The sequence below is a fragment of the Bidens hawaiensis genome, unplaced genomic scaffold (genome assembly GCF_021521415.1).
Source record: "Bidens hawaiensis isolate Kalapana, Puna unplaced genomic scaffold, B.hawaiensis_p1.1 tig00044786_1, whole genome shotgun sequence".
NCBI classification, from domain to species: Eukaryota; Viridiplantae; Streptophyta; class Magnoliopsida; order Asterales; family Asteraceae; genus Bidens; species Bidens hawaiensis.
The window spans coordinates 31473-47896 of record NW_027505912.1 but is presented as its reverse complement, the minus strand read 5'-3'; the positions used below and the strand labels follow the sequence as shown (position 1 = coordinate 47896).

At 33.4% G+C, this 16424-nt stretch overlaps 1 protein-coding gene across 1 annotated transcript; it reads left to right on the top strand.

The window, feature by feature from the left end:
* Positions 1-8384: 8384 nt before the first annotated feature.
* LOC143615890 (histidine kinase 3-like) lies at positions 8385-16175 on the top strand. Its single transcript, XM_077088889.1, has 11 exons — positions 8385-8934; positions 10719-10985; positions 11601-11770; positions 11874-12086; positions 12739-12925; positions 12998-13049; positions 13172-13401; positions 13511-13609; positions 14007-15079; positions 15165-15497; positions 15778-16175. The coding sequence occupies exons 1-10, from the start codon at positions 8410-8412 to the stop codon at positions 15406-15408; spliced, it is 3060 nt and encodes a 1019-aa protein (XP_076945004.1). The 5' UTR covers positions 8385-8409; the 3' UTR covers positions 15409-15497; positions 15778-16175.
* Positions 16176-16424: the final 249 nt, after the last annotated feature.

Below are 16424 nucleotides of genomic sequence, written 5' to 3'. Positions count from 1 at the left end.
CTAAAATTTATGTTTTATTAATCAAATTTTAAATATTAATGTGTAATAAAACTAGTTTCAAAGACACATGTGTATATTTTGTCTTGAATATGATGCATAAAACAGTTATGTAATTGTTGACATCCCTGTTTTTCAAACTACTATTAAAATGCATCCACAATAGGTTCTAAATATATGTTGGTGCATAGGCAACTTTCAAAAAACCCACATAATTGTTTTCTCTCGTGACTTTTGAGAACGTTTTTCACTTCTTCCAGAAAACCGGTCATCTTTCATCCACATAGTTACGGATCTATAAATTATTTTCAAATGGGTCAGGAATTTTCTAGGGTCGATTGGCTTTCATCGGGTACTAATTTTTTTCAGTTTGGGTTGGAAAACTTCTAGAGTTGATTGTTCCAACATTTATTTTGAGAAATCATTCAAGCACATTTATGTTTCATAAATTTACAAACTTATACTCAAATCAACCAATAAGTTTGAAAAACAATGAATTCAAAGTCTCGGGGGAATTGTCAGTTATTGTTACGAGTTTGATTCATAATTCCGTACAGTTTTTATTAACCGAAAAATGTATTTTCAGTTACTTGTTTGCTTTTAGCCCAAAAACATACCTCTACAACTAATGACACTAGGCGTCCAGACAGAATTGCCGATTAAGTTTTTAGTTTGAAAAGTTGACTAGTAGGTAGGAGCTAAAAAGAATACCATTCTCTCAATATTTTTGTTAGGTAAATCTTTTAATAGTTAAGAGAAAGATAAAATGAAGAAAAATAAAAACCAAATGGACAAGTTCAAAACTTATATAAGCCTAAAGCAAACACCAAAACACCAAGCAAGTAACAACAAAAAAAGAAAGAGTGAATTACAAACACAAAACTCTCTTGAATCCTGTCCATACATACTCTACATGTGATTAGAAGTATACCCCCAATTGGAAAACACTTGTTTGCATCTATTTAATATCCATAACAGACAAATATTTACTTGCCAAAATAATATATTTTCTCTCCACAATTCCAAAATATCAATCTTCACATCATCTAGGGCAAAGAGCCACTGACAATTTTTCGTTTATTTATGTTCACGAACTATTCGTTTATATCATTAACGGATAATCATATATAAATGAACACGTACACCTCCATTTTATTAACAAATGTACATGAACAAGAACACTCTAATCTTCTAGTAATTTGTGTTAGATCGTTTGCTCATTTATGTTAAACGATTGGACATGAACATTCTCTTTTTCATGTTCGTTCGGTTTATTTACGTGTTATTGAAGAAGATATGCATCCAACGGACTTTATTTATGGGAGAGAACATATACATGTCATTAATTTAAAAGTGTGTATATTTGTTTTTTATGATTTTTTTTGGATAAATATAATATTATAAGTAAAAAATTATGCGTATTTAGTAATATGATTTTCTGAATATGTATGAATCATTTTCACATATATGTAGTTGGATTTCTAGTTAAATGATACGTGGATGATGATTAAAGCTTGTGATATTGGCTTTTCATAGTAAGTGGGTTTCTTTCTTTGTGATGTTCTTGGGTGAGTCAGACATGGAGTGTCAAATTAGTATAGACAATTGATATACATTCTTAAGGCTATGTGTTGTGGGATAACTAGCAAGAGCTAGTTATCATGCTGCGTCACTGTCACGTAAACAGTTGGTTAATTTAAGCGTTGTGGGTTAACTTGGTTTGAATATATCTTTTTTAAAGAAAAAAGTGATTGGTTGTTAGTGGGGGCTGGCCCACCTTTATCACCATACCGCAGTTATCACCATAGAGTAGGAGGAGGACAAATTGTTTGGCGCCCGAATTATCCTTGGATTGTTGTGGCATGGCGCCTATATAACGGATGAGGTGGCTGGATGGCGAATTGCCATACCACAACATCCAGCCTAAGAAGGCTCATCCGAGTATTAAAGATGGTTTCAAAAATGGTTAAAAAACAAACGTATAAACTATTAAACCTTCTTGTTTTGTTACATAAGGCAAATGGATACCACATTTTGAGAGGTAAGCATCATCATGGGCCTCATCTTCAACTACTCATTCACTTACATCATCTCTTCTTAGCTGTATTCTTAACATTTTTCCATTAAGGGTACACTAATGTTTTCTTTAATGGATTTTGTACTACCAAATTTCCAACAAAAAGTTGTTGGTTTAGTTAAAATCAAATAATAAAAACAAAATTATAATCACGAAACCTAAAACTTTAAAGTTTTAAGAATCTTTCTTTAAATAAAATAATTTTAATAATTATATACTTCTAACCTCGTTTTATTTTGTAAGTTTTGTATTTTACAAAACTTAATTACTAAGACCATCCACAACGCGACCATCCTTACACCATACGTGGTAAGGTGGCCTACACGTACGTGGCGTGCATCATTGCGGCACCTTCAATTTGTGGCACCGCCCTTGACTACGTGCGGGATACCAACGTTTTTTTTTCTCTCAGACAATTAATTTTTAATTGATATAATGTTAGGTGGAAATAATGAGTATGATAGTGTTGCGGGTAAAAATGTGTTTGAGTAAAAGCCAATGGAATGCGTTATGGACAGTTAAACTAAAAGACGTCAAGAACACCAAAGAATATAAACTTTACATGCCATATATCTTTTGACCATACCATATGTAATGTTGCAATCACTGGTTATACCAATAATCTTAATCTTTATATATATTCATTCTCCATTACGAATATATTCATGTTTGTGTGTTATATAGAAGATGGAAGGTTGCATATTATTACGAAGTCGACCTTTTTTTTGTACCATTCCGACAACGACAGAATGAGTCCTTTCCAATGTAGTGTAGTAGAAGAAAGTTTGGGGTTTTTTTTAACAAATACTCAAGTTCGATTCTCACTTATAGCACTTTGGGGATGACATAGGTGACTCAATGAAGGAAGACCAAGATCTTTGTGATATCCGGTTCAATCCTTCCTGAGAGCGTCCGGATTTTACCACCAGTGGGTGTTTGGGCGTGTGGATTTTCTCCGAAACTGGAGATAACTTAGAGGCGCTTAAGACCCGTACAGGTGGATTGGACCAACTGGTAGTGACATTTTGCCATTGGGTCACCCGTACGGGGTACATGGGTAATTTTGTATTTGTTAGCCGTTCAAAAAGAAAAAGAAACCAAAAATGGATTATATTATTATTTATTATTAAACATCACAAATTTTTTTTTTCTTAATTTATACGTATCATCCTTACACAGAGGTCATATTAATATATTTTATTATTTTTATTATTAGAAATTACTCCATAAAATTTATTATTAAACATCACAAATATCTTGAAATATACAATTTTACCCACTTTATACTTTATAAGGCTGAGGGGTGTGGGGCTTCAACGGGGGCGCTAGAGCCCCTCCGCTCGCGCCCCCAGGCGCTAGCACCACACCACCGGGGTGCGAGGGGGGCGCTAGCGAGGCGCGAGCACGAAAAACAAAGCAGGCGTGATGGGGTTAGCGGCAGAGGAGAGCGTAAAGTGACATGGGGGAGTGTGCTGCTAGCCGTTGGGCTCTTATTTAATTAAAAAAAAGTAGTTTTTTTTCCTATATAAAACCCATTTCACATAAAACAATCACCACAACTTCAAAATAAAACCCAAAATCAACCCATCTTCCCAACTTTTTTTTAAAAAAATGGCTGGAAATTGGTACCCAAACCTAGATTCAGATTATATTGACGACGATTTATGGTCGTCACCGCACCAACCGATGTTTTATTCGAAGCCGCAACAATCATCCGGCTTTCAACCATCCAACATACAACCGTCTCCTAACTTTTTTGTTCAGGAGACACAAGAATCACACGGTGAAGCTACGGGACCAAGAAGACGCGTCCACCGGAAAAAACAAGTTGCACCGGACGGGTCGGGACCGGCTTCGACTCCGAGGACGAAACGGAAAACCACTCCGTGGTCATCGGATGAGAAGGAAGCCTTGTGTCGGGCTTGGATAGTCATTTCTGATGATCGGCGTTGCGGTAATTGTTTTAACGTTTTTAAAAATGATTTAAAAAAAAAAGTTAAATAAAAAAGTTAAATGGAAATCTAATTTATTTATTCATTTTGCAGCCGACTACCAAAAGAGCAAGATTTTTTGGACAAAGGTTAGGGAGATGTTCTATACGCTCGTTGGGAGTACAGAGCGGAACGCCGATATGATTTCGGGTCGGTGGTCCGAAATCAGAAAATTTGTCGGCTTGTTTACTAATATTTTCAACAGGAACAGCGGTCGTATGAGACCAAGTGGCAGTGATGATTTGGCGGTTTACAATTTCACGGTCGAAGAGTGGAAGCAGGAGTGTTTGCGGAGGTATGGGACGGTGAAGACGTGGGACGATTTAAAGTTGTGGGAGAGGTTGAAAAGGTGTTCCAAGTGGGTTGAGCTGGTGGCGCCGGACGTTGATGCGGAAGTACGGCCGAAACGGACTAAAACTAGTTCGTCTGGAGCGTATAGCACTTCAATCGGGTCGGATTGCCGCGTTGGATTCGACCTAAACATTGCGGAGGAGGAAACGCCTTCACCGCCGAGGAGGCGGCCATTGGGAAGGGACGCCAAGGGGAAAAAACCGGCTGAGGGGGAAGCCGTAAACATCGCCAATCTTGTTGAATCCCTCAATAAATTCAACAAAACCATGGAGGTGGTCTCTAATGACAAAAAGGAAAAAAGTCGAATGAGAGATTTGGACTTCCTTACTAGAGACTTCAGTAACCTAAATCCGGTCGATCAAATGCTAATGGAAAAGCAAAAGGAACGTATCCGAAAGAGGTTGATCGAAGAAGACCAAGCCGAAGAATAAGAATAATGTTTTTTTTAGTACTTTTATTTTTATTTTATTTTTAGATATTAATGTGTTTTTTATATTAATGTGTGTTTTTTTTAATAATTTATGAGTTTTTTTAATAATACGTTTTTTGAATATATTTATAAAAAAATAAAAAAAAAATCCGCTGGAGCCCCTCCACACCAGGGCCAGGGGCTCCAACAGGGTCTCCAACACCCCCCTTATCCAGTTTCTCTCTCTGCCACACGTCATAATATTATTGACTGGAGCCCCCACTAAAACCCCCATTAGAGCCCCCACACCCCTCAGCCTAAGATTCTAAATCCTCGGAAAACATTAATGTACTCGACAATAAATTACCCAGTTGAAATGATAATACATAAAGGTACAAAAACATGCCAATATTGTACTTTTGACTAAAAGCTCAGATAATATTAATCTAATGTTAATTATCTTAAATCCTCTTAGCTTGTCTAAATAGAGAGAACCTATTACATCATCAAATAATATTGAGCAAAATGTGTTTTATTGAAATAGAATAGATAGGTGAAAATCGATTTATACACGTATTTAATAGATTTTAATTAAACGTAAAACTTGTTTGGTACCAGTCTTATAGTTTTCCTCTTAATCTACATATCGTAAGTCTACTGCTAACCAACGTTATTTATTAGCAAATCAACATATTGTAAGTCGTCTACGAGGGACATGATGTAATGATAAGGTGGATGATTCAAATTCTGCAAGATGCCGATATTAGTAATGGCATGTTAGTTCGACATTTACAATAATAATAATAATAATAATAATAATAATAATAATAATATAGTTAGACCAAAAAAATCATCAAATTCTTGTTAATATATAGAGTACAACTAGCTGACAATAAACTCTAAAAATTATTTAGAGTTCTTGCATACATATCAGATGGCATTGATTTGACACCTGATGTTATGTATCATATACTCATATCCATCGATTTAGTCAATGAGATAATTTATGCAAAGTAGAGTTTTATATAAACAAAACACCATGATTAATTAATATAGCACAAGAATTAAGTTTTTATTAAATAAATTACATAAGCATAATTTTATTATAACTAAGTTGTTACACCTTCATAAATTGCCATTTCTTTAGGGTGGCTCTTAACATTTTTTTTAATTGTTTTATGTTATATATTTATCAAATTATATTAATTTAAAAGTATGAATACGGTGAATTTAAATATAAAATATGATAACAATAATAATAATTACTATAGAAAAGATAAAATATAATAATTGCTTAACGTACATTAGGTACAAGAATACTTAAATTCATGAAATCGATCCACGAAATCACATCACAAGATCTCGAAATCGTCAATACATATTCAAGTGGGCTGAGCGTTTTGAGCGTTTTAGTATATTTGCCTTTGAGCGTTTTAGTATTTTTGCCTTTGAGCGTGTTGTGTACCTATCATACGTTAAGCAATTATTGTACAGTAACATCACCCATTATTACTAATACTTGATGTTTCTTATAATATTGACGATTCCAACATACTATTTATTATAACTTATAATATTACAGTATATTATTATATTTAGTTTTAATGTGTTAAATTAGTTCGGGTCCGTCTCAAACATGTAACTTTTTTTAAAACTAATTACATACCCAAATACCAGTTCATTACCCGTAAAAAAATTTCGGGTTTTGGGTTTTTGATACAAAGGTTCGGGTTCATTTGCCCATATGAATAGTTGTGTTGAGGCTTATCTTATAAGCATATAGTTTTTTTTGTTTTTTTATATTTTAATATAGAGACGTGCCATTACAAAATTGTATATACCTTTGCAATGTCGTATTGCATCCTTGTAAGTTGCAAAGTCATAAATCTTATTAAAATGAGTGATGGGCCTTTTTTCAAATACAACACCAATTAAAAATTCTTTAAACTTTTGACCCATATTTGTTTTCTTCAAATATCGTCAGCATCAATATTATTTATAATAAAAATATAATATAGAATAGGAAATCAAGGTTTAATAAGCTAAACTGTTATCTATTGATCGATAATAATCTATACCTTTGTTGCAGTCAATAAGAATCCTAACTTGCATTCGTTCTCTAGGTCAATTCACGAGTGGACAGAAGGGTGTTTCCGAAGATTCATTCGCACAGGATTTTTGGGACAGTACCGAAATGACCGGAACGGTGGTCTTGCCTATCTATTATCATTTTTTTCGATCTTCCAACCCATTGAGATAATTTCTTCTCTGTTCTTTCATGCATTCGTCATCAACCAGCTCAGGGTTCTTTTTGTCTCGGTATCGACCACCCCGGGGTGGTGTTTCATTAGTACCGATTGGTACCGGCCCCGTCTAGGTCACACTCCGCACACCCTTTTAGAAAGTAACATTTTCTGTTACTAATGAACATCTAACTGATTTTTGTCACAACCATAACAGTTTTACTTATTTAAACGATATAGATAAAAGTAAGATGGCATACATAGTCACAATTACTTTTCCGACAGACTTACACTGTGTCTGCTAAACAGCATAAAAGTTTCAGCTTCATCGGTCATGCTAATTATATGAATTACGACGAGCCTTCTATCTTAGTGCTAGCCATGCCAAGCCTCGCCGCCTGCCTACGTCTAGGGGCGGTTTTACCCAGTTGCTGGAGTTCCTGCCTATATTGGATTTTCGAGTCAGGCCTAAAACGCCAAAAAACTAAGGACGGTTGAAATTAAAAAACCCCGTCACTGGTAGACTCGAAAAAAAAAACGTTGTTAAAGAACTATTATTAAAATATGTATTATATTATATTAATTATAAATAATAAAAATAATAATATTTTAGAGGATGGATGATGGTATGGATATAGATAAAGGGTGCTAGCTAGATGACATTTTTACACCCATATTCTTCTCATCTTTGCTTTTTACACATATGCAACTCAACTCAACTCAACTCAACTCAACTCAACACACACATATACATACATACATACAACTCTCTCTCTTTTGCTTCCATCATGTTCTTCCTGCATTCAATAATAATAATAATAATAATAATAATAATAATAATCACACACCCTCTCAAGATCTCCAGTCAAAACCCTTCAAATATTTACTCATCTTCATTTAATTAGTAGGCCTAAATCCTCATTAATCATCTGGGCTTTCTTTAATTTTTATTAAAGATTATAAAGATTCCTTCTTTTTTGTTAATAATTGATTCTCCTATCTGGGTTTAGCTTCATTTTTATTCCCACTTTGGAATCTTGATTTTGCTCTCAAATTTCAAGATTTTGATAAGATGGAATAATATTAATAATAATTATTCTTATTATTAACAGTTTTTAAGCTTACTCTTTTCATTTTTTTTATAAAAATTATTAATTTTTAATTTTATATATTTTTATATATAGTTATATATACATAGGATCCTTGATTAGACTGTTTAGACTGTTTTTAAGCTTACCCTTTTCATTTTTTAAAAAAAAATTATTACTTTTTAATTTTATATTTTATATATACATATTTGAAAACTTAGTTTTTTTTTTTAAAAAAAAATTAGTTTTGTGGATGAGTTTTATCCATTTGATTGGATTTGGCTTAAAAGTGGGACACCTTGTGTTGATGCTATGTTACTCATTTCTAACAGTGATCTCATTGAATTCATTATTCATTAATGATTCACAAATGAAGCCAAATAATAATAATAATAATAATAATAATAATAATAATAATAATAATAATAATAATAATAAAAGTAGCAACCTTTGGATCAAGTTTCTTGAAATCTTTTCAAGAAACACATCCAAGATCCATCATTATTATCAATATATTGGGTGTGATAAGTTTAGGAAAACATGGTGGAAGAAGCTTTTGATCTTGTGGATTGCATTTGGTACACTTGTTTCTTTATGGGTGTTTTGGTACATGAGATCTCAAGCTTTGGAAACAAGGAAAGATAATTTAGCAAATATGTGTGATGAAAGAGCTAGAATGCTTCAAGATCAGTTTAATGTTAGTTTGAATCATGTTCAAGCTATGTCTATTTTGATCTCAACTTTTCACCATGGGAAGAATCCTTCTGCTATTGATCAGGTATGAGTTCACTATGTTTTTGTATAAAGTTTGAATCTTTTTGTGTTTTAGTGGTTGATTATGTTGTTAATCTGGTTAGAGGGTTTTGGGTAGTCAATCTTTTGAAGTTTTTTTTTTGTGCTGAATTAGGATTCATAATTGCTTAAGTTAGTGTGTAATTAAGCTCAAGTCAAGTACTCTGTTTTTATTTTAACAAATAAAAAATGGAACCTTTTTTGTATAAAGTTTGAATCTTTTCGTGTTTTAGTTAAGTATGTTGGTAATATGGTTGGAGGGTTTTGGGTAGTCAATCTTTTGAACTATTTTTTTGTTTGTTTTGCTGAATTAGGGTTCATAATTGCATAAGTTAGTGTAATTAAGCTCAAGTCAAGTACTCTGTTTTTTTTAATAAATAAAAAACGGAACCTTTTTTGTATAAATTTGAATATTTTTGTGTTTTAGTGGTTAATTATGTTGGTAATCTGCTTGGAGTGTTTTGGGTGCTTAATATTTTGAAGTCTTTTTTTGTTTGTTTTGCTGAATTAGGGTTCATAATTGCATAATTTAGTGTAATCAAGCTTTAAGTCAAGTACTCTGTTTTTGTATAAAGTTTGAATTTTGTTTGTGTTTTAGTGGCTAATTATGTTGGTAATCTGGTTTGGGGGTTTTGGGTAGTTAATCTTTTGAATCATTTGAATTAGGGTTCATAATTGCATAATTAGTGTGATTAAGCTTTAAGTCAAGTACTCTGTTTTTGTATAAAGTTTGAATCTTTTTTTTTTGTTTTAGTTGTTAAGTATGTTGTTAATCTGGTTGGAGGGTTTTGGGCACTTAATATTTTGAAGTCTTTTTTGTTTGTTTTGCTGAATTAGGGTTCATAGTTGCAAAATTTAGTGTTTTGGTAATCTGCTTGGAGTGTTTTGGGTACTTAAAAAAAATTAGGGTTCATAGTTGCATAATTTAGTGTAATTAGGTTTTTAGTCATATTTGTGTTTTAGTGGTTAATTATGTTGGAAATCTGGTTTTGGGGTTTTTGGTAGTCAATCTTTTGAAGTATTTTGTTTTTTTTGTTTTGTTTTGCTGAATTAGGGTTCATAATTGCATAATTTAGTGTAATCAAGCTTTAGCCTTTAAGTCAAGTGCTCTGTTTTTTTTTTAAATAAAAATGGAAACTTTTTTGGTTCTAGTGGTTAATTGTGTTGTAACTTCAGTTGGGGGTTTTCAATTAATTTTGCATTCTTTTTTGTTGCCATCGAAAAGAAAAATGAACAATTTGGTTAATTTTGTTGAATTAAGGTTTTCAGTTTAGTGTAATTAAGCAATCAATATCTTTTTTCTTTTTTTTGACATATAAAGATTAGATTTAGTTAATTTTTGGGGTTTTCAGTTGCTTAATCTTTTGAATGCTTTCCTATTGTCACTGAAAAGGAAAATGAATAATTTTGTTAATTTTGTTAAGAGTTCGGATTCGGACAATTTAGCGTAATTAAGCAATGAATTATATGCTCTCTTTTTATATATTTTTTGACACATAAAAATCAAATTTTTTTAAATGTGTTAATCCCACTTAATTCTTTTTGATCTTGTCAAAATGGGAAATTGGCAAATTTAGTTATATTATGTAATTAGTGTTCCTAATTAGGCAATTTTGTGTAATTAAGCATTTTAATCAAGCACTATGCTTTTTTATAAAAATGCAATCTTTGAGTTGAAGTCTTTTCTTGTTTTCGAAAAGGGTACCGAAAAGTTGGTTAATATTGTTATATTTACGGTTTATGATTGGACAAAATATGTGGAATTCACAGGAGACATTTGCAAAGTACACGGAAAGAACCGCTTTTGAGAGACCACTAACGAGTGGGGTGGCATATGCAGTAAGGGTACTTGATTCCGAAAGACAACAGTTTGAGAAACAACAAGGATGGACCATAAAGAAAATGACCCCGGTTAATAAAGACAAATATAACCCTGAAGAACTTGAGCCGTCACCGATCCAACCGGAATATGCTCCTGTTATCTTTGCACAAGAGACTGTTGCTCATGTCATTTCTCTTGACATGTTGACCGGAACGGTATAAATATTTTATAAGAAAGATTGAAACTTTTACGGGGTGTTTCCCGTTATGATTTTAAAGTGATTATGTTGTATTGATTAATCAGAATAAGATAATCAATAATGAAACAAGTGTAAAAGATTGTGTGTAGCAACTAGGCTCGAGCTCAGCTTGTTTAACAGAGCTTGAGCTTGACTCATTATTTTTTCAAGCTCGGGGTTATCTAATTTATAATTTATTGATTGATATGTCTACATTTTTAATTGTTATATACATATATATTAGTTATATTTTTTTATATATGACTTAATATATATTATTTAGTATTTCTATCATAATTCAATACATAATAATAATTATATAAAATTATTTGATATATTAAATATTAAAAAGGAATAATAAAAATAAGAGGCTCGTTTAGGCTTGCGAGCTAGCTGGAGCTCGATAAGCGAAGCTCAAGCTCGGGCTCGTTTATTATACACGCTTAATTTTAGCTTGAGCCCGTTTAAGCTAAGCTCAATTCAAGCTTTTAGCGAGCCGATCTCGAGTAGCTAACTAGCCACTTATTCAAGAGTTTGTATGTCAAATAACCTATGATTATCTTATGCTTATTCATGTATGTATAATCAACAGGAGGACCGTGAAAACGTGTTGCGTGCAAGGGAATTAGGAAAAGGAGTTCTCACAGCTCCTTTGGAACTTATAAAGTCAAACCGACTTGGAGTTATTTTGACTTTTGCTGTTTATAAACGAGACTTACCATCTAATGCTACGCCAGAGGAAAGAATCGAAGCAACCGACGGGTAATATTTTCAAACCTCATTATATTATATTATATTAAAAATGGTGATAACTTATGAGTCAAAGTGACTTATTGTTGAACGTTGACTTTTTGGTCAAACTCAGGTACCTTGGTGGAGTGTTTGATATTGAATCATTGGTGGAGAAATTACTACAACAACTTGCTAGCAAGCAAACCATTTATGTGAATGTTTACGATACAACCAATATATCAAACCCTATTAGCATGTATGGTGTCGATGCTACGGACACTGGTTTGCAACATGTTAGTCCTCTTAACTTCGGTGATCCGACAAGAAAGCATGAGATGCGTTGCAGGTGATTATTACGTTACCTCTACAATTTTTCTATTTACATGTATGCATGTATACTGTATATATGTATAGTTGTTGTGTATGCATCCACAAGTTAAGTTAGTTTACATGTAACACATCCTTGATTCCAATAAAGATTAAGGCTATGTGTAGTGGAGGGGCTACAAAATGGGGCGTTTTTTGCCATGTGGCGCCCAGTCAGCATAGGGTTGGTTTTTGTTTTAGGGGTGTAATGATGTTGTAGCCCTATATATATATATATATATATATCTCACAAACACAATATAATAATGATAATAATACAACACAAGCCGGCGAAACATAGTCCCCCCCCGCCCCTATCGCCCCACAAATCGCCCGGGGGGGGGGGGGGGTCGCCCAATACATATGGCCTAATCCTTTTTCAAGATCTTGTTGACTAAATGTGTTTTTCCCAAATTACCCTTTTGCAAGAATTATCAAGTTATAATGGTTTTAAACGGCATGTTGTAAATGACAAAACTACCCTTAAATGATATTTTTATATAAATAAATTTAATGATTTGTTATTAATGGTCCTTAAAGTTCTTAAATTATTTAAAAATGACCGTTCTCGTATATATATTTCGATACAAATGAGGAATTGTGTAGCATTTAATGCTAATTTGGTCATACAGATTTAAACAAAAACAACCGTGGCAAACCTTGGCAATATCAACTTCTGTTGGTATTTTTGTGATCACATTACTTGTTGGGCATATTTTTCATGCAACTATAAATAGAATAGCGAAAGTTGAAGACGATTATCATGAGATGTCAGAGCTCAAAAAACGCGCTGAGGCTGCTGACGTGGCGAAATCCGAGGTATTTATCGTGCAACCGAAATTTGAAATCTTTACTTTAGTCTTTTCTTACTTCTCATTTTTTCTTTTGTAGTTTCTCGCTACCGTTTCTCATGAAATTAGAACCCCGATGAATGGTGTTCTTGGTAAGTTATTTTGTAAAGTTCATTACTTTTTTTATGCATTTTTACCCTTTTAAAAAATTTTCTTGAATCTTTATTTTTCTAAAAATTTCTTGCTTTTTTGTGTTTTTTTTTGTTTACTTTAGGGATGCTGGATATGCTTATGGACACAGTTCTTGATGTAACACAACAAGATTATGTTAGAACCGCTCAAGCTAGTGGAAAAGCTCTTGTTTCATTAATAAATGCTGTTCTTGATCAAGCTAAAATTGAATCGGGAAAACTTGAGCTCGAAGCGGTTCGGTTCAATCTTCGGGAAATTTTTGATGATGTTTTGTCGTTATTTTCCGGGAAATCTCAAGAAAAAGGAATTGAGGCAAGAATTGAGACATTTACCTTTTCTTTATTTTTTAACTTGATGTAAATTTTTTTTATTCTTTTTATTTTTTTATATGTTTTTTTTCTTAATATGGGTATAATTGCAGTTGGCGGTCTACATATCGGTGAAGGTTCCAGAAACGTTAATCGGTGATCCAGGGCGTTTTCGTCAAATTATTACAAATCTCATGGGTAACTCGATTAAGGTATGATATATTTTTATTTGTGTTTGTTGGATAATGGGTTAAAACGGGTTGGGTTGACCTGCCTAACAATTTTTTTTCATTATTATTTTTTTTATAAATATCGTTATATTATGATTACATAAACTATTGTTAACATAAAAAATAATGACTTTGAACACTTGATTTATAAACACTTGATTTATTATGCTACAAGTGACTTTGAACTTCTTATAGTTATTTATATTTTAATTTAACCGGTTTGACCCGTACTCAATAAAATAAAATCAAAGTTGACCTGTTTTATCCTTTCACATGAACGGGCTGGGTTGACATGAAACACTTTCTGTTCAGTTGAAAATATAGTTAATGTATTAAGTATGATTACATAAACTAATTATTACCATATTAACCGCTATAGTTCACCGAAAAAGGACACATCTTTGTTACGGTGCACCTTCTAGAAGAAGTCGCGGAGTCAATAGACGTAGAAACTGAACCGTCTTCAAAAGACACATTAAGTGGACTGCCTGTAGCCGATAGAAACCGAAGCCGGGAAAATTTCCGACCCGCGGGTCAAGTTGACGATCCATCCGAGTCCGTAACTTTAATAATATCGGTTGAAGATACCGGTGTCGGGATCCCTCTAGAAGCACAACACAGAATCTTTACACCTTTTTTGCAAGTGGGCCCCTCTATTTACCGTATGCATGGAGGCACCGGTATCGGGCTCAGCATCAGCAAGTGTTTGGTCAACTTAATGAACGGTGAGATCGGGTTCGATAGTGTTCCGCATATCGGGTCTACTTTCACTTTCACCGCGGTTTTTTCAAACCCGAATGAGCTACAAGTCAACGGTCAACCGAAGTCAAAGCTGGAGTTTTGCGGCATGCAAGCGGTCGTCGTTGACCCGAGACCCGTAAGAGCCGAGGTGTCGAGATATCACATCCAACGGCTAGGAATGCACATGGAAATCGTCTCGAGTTTGACCAACGTGTTGTCAATGTTGACCAACGGAAGTCAAACCGTACACGTCGTGTTAGTCGAGGAGGAAATTTGGGATCGGGATTCAAGTAATTCGGCGGTGTTTTTTTATAACTTAAGAAATTTGGATAATCCTCCGAAGTTGTTTATTTTAACGAATTCGATTGGTGGGTTCCGCCAATACAACGGGATATGTTCGCCAGCTGTCATAACGAAGCCGTTAAGAGTAAGCATGTTGGCGGCTTCATTACAACGGGCAATGGGAAGTAACAGATGCAATGACAGAAATGGTGAAATACCGAAATTATCCTTATCAAAATTATTAGTCGGCAGGAAAATATTAGTGGTCGATGATAATAATGTAAATCTTCGGGTTGCTGCGGGTGCGCTAAAGAAATACGGTGCGGAGGTTGTGTGTGCCGAAAATGGTCGGAAAGCTATTTCGTTATTAAAACCGCCTCACACGTTTGATGCGTGTTTTATGGATATCCAAATGCCGGAAATGGACGGGTAAGGATAATATAATATAATACAATATTCATTTTTTAATGTTAAGTTTTTATGATAATACATATATTCTTTTCTTAAATTTTAGGTTTGAAGCGACAAGAACGATACGTGACAATGAACAAGAAATAAATACTCGTATCCAACACGGGAGTTTATCGTTACAAGATTATGCAAATGTTTCAAACTGGCATGTACCGATTTTAGCCATGACTGCCGACGTCATCCAAGCTACACATGAACAATGTCTTAAATCTGGGATGGATGGTTACGTTTCTAAACCGTTTGAAGCTAACCAACTTTATCAAGAAGTTTCTCGGTTTTTCCTATAGGTCAATTCAACCTCGTGGGCCCCACAAAAATTAACCAAAGTATGCGTGTTTTTAGGCGTTTTGGTAACGGGGCCGTTTTCTTCACAAGGGTGAGTTTTTATTATTATTATTAAATATTATGTGTGATGATCAAATACAAATAGATTTAATGTACTAAGCGTACAAATAACTTGAGTAATTATTAATACTTGACAGTTTTTAAACTAGAGTAATTATTATTACACCACTTCATTTTTTGTAGTATAACTACTTTTGTTTAAACCGCATAGTAATAATAAGTACTCTAGCTATTTGTATGTTTAGCAGGTTATTACTATTATTATTGTTATAAATTTTAATATTATTATTATTAATGGACTTTTATTTCAGAAAACTGGTTACGGTGACGATGTGATGTACATACAAAAATCATTTGTTGATGGAGATATGTTGATTTTGTAGAGCGAGCTTAGATACATAAACCAATTCATTTGCCACCATGTAGTTTTTGATCTATATTTTCAAGTTATCAGAGAAAGGAACGGGTTTGGAAGTTGACTTTTTTGGGTCAACTCCGGACTTCATCTTCTTCGGGTTCTGCTGTTTAGTTTGCGTTAGTTGATGCAACCTCAGAAGTTGGCGAAAGAAAGAATGTATTGTGGTATATATAGTTTGTAACTTTATAATAAATACGATTAAATGTATGTAGTAATGTATACGCATGATATAAGATTTTCAGGAAGGTTGTTTTAGATACCGAAATTTGATAAGAGGTAAATTTGTGTGTGTATAGTGAGTTCACTTGAGTTTGGTTGTGATTCTGTTATCTATGCCAATGCCTTCAACAATTGTGTTCTATGCAAAAAAAAAACAGATTTAATGTTTATCTATGCTTTGTTTGAGAGCATGCAGTTTTTGTTTAGCTATGTTATGCTGTTGGTTAGTAACACTTTTTGTTACTCTTGTATTTCTAGCAAGTGTTTTGCAAAGTAATTAATCATGCTTTTATTAGAGTAATAATTATTAGTTTAGCTAGA

Bases quoted from the DNA above. Each gene is read 5' to 3' on its own strand.
- LOC143615890 (XM_077088889.1), top strand. From the start codon at position 8,410: ATGAGTTTTATCCATTTGATTGGATTTGGCTTAAAAGTGGGACACCTT. The intron at 13,050-13,171 runs GTAAGTTATTTT...TGTTTACTTTAG, and splicing joins CCCGATGAATGGTGTTCTTG to GGATGCTGGATATGCTTATG. The intron at 15,080-15,164 runs GTAAGGATAATA...CTTAAATTTTAG, and splicing joins CAAATGCCGGAAATGGACGG to GTTTGAAGCGACAAGAACGA.